Below are 6000 nucleotides of genomic sequence, written 5' to 3' on the forward strand. Positions count from 1 at the left end.
TTTCGAAACGAAAATTTAAGATGAATTTAAATTATCAAACAGATGCATTATTCCACGTGTATTTATGTTATAAAACCACTGTGAGGCAATCGGTTCGGCGTCAGACCCACGTCATCGAAATTAATTTTTGTTCTGAAAGTGATGATAAGTGAAGTATTTTAAGGTAAAATAAAAGCTTTCGAGACTTACCAAAATTATCAATTGGTCATGCTGAATACTCTTTCATCAAGTTCGCCGGAGTTACCTCTCTTATTAAAGTCTGCCGGAGTCGCACGCTTTCTAATGGGGCGCCGTTGTCCAAAATTCGATATTGATATATATCCAAAATTCGAATTCTTGATATCCAAAATTCGATTTATTGATATCCAAAATACAATCATTTCTTGAAGTCAACAATTCGAAGTTTGGATATCAAGAAATGATCATTTGGATATCCAAAAATATCATTCTTGATTTCCAAAAACAACAAACATTTCTTGATATCCAAAATTCAAATCTGAGTGTACTCTACATAAACCGAAGCGGTTTATGTAGAGTACACTTAGATTTTTGTGTTATATCTCCATAACATAAAAAATATATTCAAGTTAATCCTTAATTCTTCTTGTCATAATGTCTAAGTCTGGTGTTAAGGCGAGAGTATCTCGGGCTATTACCAAAATTGAAACGGTTATTTTGGATATCAAGAATTCGATTTATTGATATCCAAAATTAAAAACTATTTATTGATATCCAAAATTCGAATTATTGATATCCAAAATGTATTTCTTGATGTAAAAAATTCGAATTTTGGATATCAAAAAATGGTTGGCATTTTTGGATATCAATAAATAAATTTTGGATATCCAAAAATGAATTCTGGATATCAAGAATTCGAATTATTGATATCAATCAATCATTTAGAATTTTGGATATCCATAAACTGAATTTTTGATATCAATAAATCGTATTCTGGATATCCAAAATAGTATTTTTGGATATCAAGAATTGATTTTTGGATCAAGAATTTTGGATGTCAAGAATTCAAATTGGATATCTTTTATTAAAATTTTGGATATCCAAAAAGCGGAGAAAATAGTACAAAGGCGCCCCATATTAGGCCCACCACCTTTCCAGAGCAAAATATTAAGGTTTCTTAAAAAACCCATTAATAACATCAGAAAATATACGATATGAGTATACATTGATTGGATTGCCGTCCTATTAACAGCCAGGGCCATGTAAGGACGCCCTCCCATGTATGTTGTGTGTTGCGTTTATGAAATACGTGGTACATGTTTTGGGAGACTGCGGTATATTCGTGTTGTGTCTGTGTGTGTCTCGGCTAGGGGACAGAACCCAAAGCCTACCTCATAGGGGCGAACGCTCAACCAAAGGCCAAAAGTGAGGCGGTCTCAAGGGGGGCGTTAGGAAGAAGAATGTAAGTAAGGAAGAAAGAATAGATAAGGTCCTAAATTTAGTCACCTTAAATTACGATCAGCATGTACAATTCTTACTGCTCCTATAGCATGATTGTACATAATTGGCGACTAAATTTAGGATGTTATTTACTTATGCGATACATATGGAAATTCCTCCATATTATAATGTAAAACATCACTGTTAAAAAGCACATGTCGTGCGTTACTAAGTATGTACGGAAATGACACAAATGAGGAAATATTTTTTAGAGATGTATGAGAGAACAATAAATTAGCATCCGTAACAAGAACATGAAATTCGCATCCGTTACAGGGACATGAAAATTAGCATCCGTTACAGGGACATGAAAAGCATCCGTGACACAGGGACATGAAAATTAGCATCCGATACAGGGACTGGAAAATTAGCATCCGTCACGGGGACCTGAATACTAGCATCTGTCACAGGGACATGAAAAGTAATTTCAGTCAACATACGCATTTTATATGCATTTTGACATTTCCCATAGTACTCATTATTCTAATGTTATGAAAGAAGGTTGTAAGGAGGACAGTTCAACTTATCTGTGCCGTGACATCAGTAACATCTGAATACAAAGAAAAGTACTTATGCACAGCAAAATGAAACTAGACATGTATTAAGGTTGGTTAGTTGAGTATCTTACGCTTTACATTTTTTATATTGTTAATGTAAGATTATTGCTGACGTCCTCTCTTGTATGCGATGTTTGTTCGTATAGTACTATCTCGTTGAATCATACTGCCACTGACGTCCCAACAGGTCATATTGTAACTGACTTTTTCATAACGTGGAACGTTGTCTAAAGAAGCAAAACGTGGAACGTTGTCTAAAGAAGCAAAACGTGGAACGTTGTCTAAAGAAGCAAAACGTGGCACGTTGTCTAAAGAAGCAAAACGTGGAACGTTGTCTAAAGAAGCAAAACGTGGAACGTTGTCTAAAGAAGCAAAACGTGGAACGTTGTCTAAAGAAGCAAAACACGGAACGTTGTCTAAAGAAGCAAAACGTGGAACGTTGTCTAGGGAAGCAAAACGTGGAACGTTGTCTAGAGAAGCAAAACGTGGAACGTTGTCTAGGGAAGCAAAACGTGGAACGTTGTCTAGGGAAGCAAAACGTGGAACGTTGTCTAGGGAAGCAAAACGTGGAACGTTGTCTAGGGAAGCAAAACGTGGAACGTTGTCTAGTGAAGCAAAACGTGGAACGTTGTCTAGGGAAGCAAAACGTGGAACGTTGTCTAGTGAAGCAAAACGTGGAATGTTGTCTAGTGAAGCAAAACATGGAACGTTGTCAAGGGAAGCAAAACGTGGAACGTTATCTAGGGAAACAAAACATGGAACGTTGTTTAGAGAAGCAAAATATGGCACGTTGTCTAGGGAAGCAAAACGTGGAACGTTGTCTAGTGAAGCAAAACGTGGAACGTTGTCTAGGGAAGCAAAACACGGAACGTTGTCTAGGGAAGCAAAACGTGGAACGTTGTCTAGGGAACCAAAACGAAGAACGTTGTCTAGGGAACCAAAACGTGGAACATTGTCTAAAGAAGCAAAACGTGGAATGTTGTCTAGGGAAGCAAACCGTGGAACGTTGTCTAGGGAAGCAAAATGTGGAACGTTGTCTAGAGAAGGAAAATGTGGAATGTTGTCTAGGGAAGCAAACCGTGGAACGTTGTCTAGGGAAGCAAAACGAGGAACGTTGTCTAAAAAAGCAAAATGTGGAATGTTGCCTAGGGAAGCAAACCTTGGAACCTTGTGTGGGGAAGCAAAACGTGGAACCTTGTGTAAGGAAGTAAAACACGGAACGTTGTCTAGGGAAGCGAAACGTGGAACGTTGTCTAGGGAAGCAAAACGTGGAACGTTGTCTAGGGAACCAAAACGAAGAACGTTGTCTAGGGAACCAAAACGTGGAACATTGTCTAAAGAAGCAAAACGTGGAATGTTGTCTAGGGAAGCAAACCGTGGAACGTTGTCTAGGGAAGCAAAATGTGGAACGTTGTCTAGAGAAGGAAAATGTGGAATGTTGTCTAGGGAAGCAAACCGTGGAACGTTGTCTAGGGAAGCAAAACGAGGAACGTTGTCTAAAAAAGCAAAATGTGGAATGTTGTCTAGGGAAGCAAACCTTGGAACCTTGTGTGTGGGGAAGCAAAACGTGGAACCTTGTGTAAGGAAGTAAAACACGGAACGTTGTCTAGGGAAGCGAAACGTGGAACGTTGTCTAGGGAAGCAAAACGTGGAACGTTGTCTAGGGAATTAAAACACGGAACGTTGTCTATTGAAGCAAAACGTGTAACGTTGTGTAGTGAAGCAAATCGTGGAACGTTGTCTAGGGAAGTTAAACACGGAACGTTGTCTATGGAAGTAAAACACGGAACGTTGTCTAGGGAAGTAAAACACAGAACGTTGTCTAGGGAAGTAAAACACGGAACGTTGTCTATGGAAGCAAAACGTGGAACGTTGTCTATGGAAGTAAAACACGGAACGTTGTCTAGGGAAGCAAAACGTGGAACGTTGTCAAGGGAAGCAAAACGTGGAACGTTGTCTATGGAAGTGAAACACGGAACGTTGTCTAGGGAAGCAAAACGTGGAACGTTGTCTAGGGAAGTAAAACACGGAACGTTGTCTAGGGAAGCAAAACATGGAACGTTGTCTAGGGAAGTAAAACACGGAACGTTGTCTATGGAAGTAAAACACGGAACGTTGTCTATGGAAGTAAAACACGGAACGTTGTCTAGGGAAGTAAAACACGGAACGTTGTCTAGGGAAGTAAAACACGGAACGTTGTCTAGGGAAGTAAAAAAACGGAACGTTGTGTAGGAAAGTAAAACACGGAACGTTTTCTAGGGAAGCAAAACGTGGCACGTTGTCTAGAGAAGCAATATATGGCACATTGTCTAGTGAAGCAAACCGTGGAACGTTGTCTAGTGAAGCCAAAACGTGGAACGTTGTCTAGAGAAGCAAAACGTGGAACGTTGTCTAGTGAAGCAAAACGTGGAACGTTGTCTAGTGAAGCAAAACGTGGAACGTTGTCTAGTGAAGCAAAACGTGGAATGTTGTCTAGTGAAGCAAAACATGGAACGTTGTCAAGGGAAGCAAAACGTGGCACGTTGTCTAGGGAAGCAAAGCGTGGAACGTTGTCTATGGAAGTAAAACACGGAACGTTGTCTAGGGAAGTAAAACACGGAACGTTGTCTAGGGAAGAAAAAACACGGAACGTTGTCTATGGAAGTAAAACACGGAACATTGTCTAGGGAAGTAAAACACGGAACGTTGTCTAGGGAAGCAAAACATGGAACGTTGTCTAGGGAAGTAAAACACGGAACGTTGTCTAGGGAAGTAAAACACGGAACGTTGTCTATGGAAGTAAAACACGGAACATTGTCTATTGAAGTAAAACACGGAACGTTGTCTAGGGAAGTAAAAACCGGAACGTTGTGTAGGGAAGTAAAACAGGGAACGTTGTCTACGGAAGTAAAACACGGAACGTTGTCTATGGAAGTAAAACACGGAACGTTGTCTATGGAAGTAAAACACGGAACGTTGTCTAGGGAAGTAAAACACGGAACGTTGTCTAGGGAAGCAAAACGTGGAACGTTGTCTAGGGAAGTAAAACACGGAACGTTGTCTAGGGAAGCAAAACGTGGAACGTTGTCTAGGGAAGCAAAACGTGGAACGTTGTCTAGGGAAGTAAAACACGGAACGTTGTCTAGGGAAGCAAAACGTGGAACGTTGTCTAGGGAAGTAAAACACGGAACGTTGTCTAGGGAAGCAAAACGTGGAACGTTGTCTAGGGAAGCAAACCGTGGAACGTTGTCTAGTGAAGCAAAACGTGGAACGTTGTCTAGGGAAGTAAAACACGGAACGTTGTCTAGGGAAGCAAAACGTGGAACGTTGTCTAGGGAAGTAAAACACGGAACGTTGTCTAGGGAAGCAAAACGTGGAACGTTGTCTAGGGAAGTAAAACACGGAACGTTGTCTAGGGAAGCAAAACGTGGAACGTTGTCTAGGGAAGCAAAACGTGGAACGTTGTCTAGGGAAGTAAAACACGGAACGTTGTGTAGGGAAGTAAACACGGAACGTTGTCTATGGAAGTAAAATACGGAACGTTGTCTAGGGAAGCAAAACGTGACTCCCTTTCAAGCCAATCTGTGAGCGGCTTACAATGTTATGTCAGAAAGAGACTGATTTGCTTGACAAAATTAATTTTATAAACTTGTTCTACAAATCTCATTTTGTTACACAAAAATGAATTTTGTCCACAGATAGGCATAGCTTATTTTTGTTTTTGGTGATGTGTGCATGTTTGTTCACGCAATTAAATATAAGCTAATTTGTTGTCAAAAATACCCGAACTGATTTGGTAGTGAATATCAATTTTGTGATACATAATTTAATGTTGTCTACAAATATGTCATTTTGTGAAACATTTCTGTCAAGTGGAAGAATATCTAATCTGATTTAAGAATATTTTTTATTTTGTGTACAAAATTTCGATTGTCCCATTTGGCGCCCCGTAACCGATACTTTTGTAGATATATTGTGTATTAGCGCATAAAGCTTGTTTTTATCA

General features: G+C 39.6%; 1 protein-coding gene across 1 annotated transcript; it reads left to right on the forward strand.

The window, feature by feature from the left end:
- Positions 1-1791: 1791 nt before the first annotated feature.
- On the forward strand, positions 1792-3606 carry LOC138319556 (putative uncharacterized protein ENSP00000383309). The gene is made up of 2 exons (XM_069262708.1): positions 1792-1879; positions 2249-3606. The coding sequence occupies exons 1-2, from the start codon at positions 1792-1794 to the stop codon at positions 3604-3606; spliced, it is 1446 nt and encodes a 481-aa protein (XP_069118809.1).
- The last annotated feature ends 2394 nt before the right edge of the window (positions 3607-6000 follow it).

The sequence above is a fragment of the Argopecten irradians genome, chromosome 3, assembly GCF_041381155.1.
Source record: "Argopecten irradians isolate NY chromosome 3, Ai_NY, whole genome shotgun sequence".
Taxonomy (NCBI): domain Eukaryota; kingdom Metazoa; phylum Mollusca; class Bivalvia; order Pectinida; family Pectinidae; genus Argopecten; species Argopecten irradians.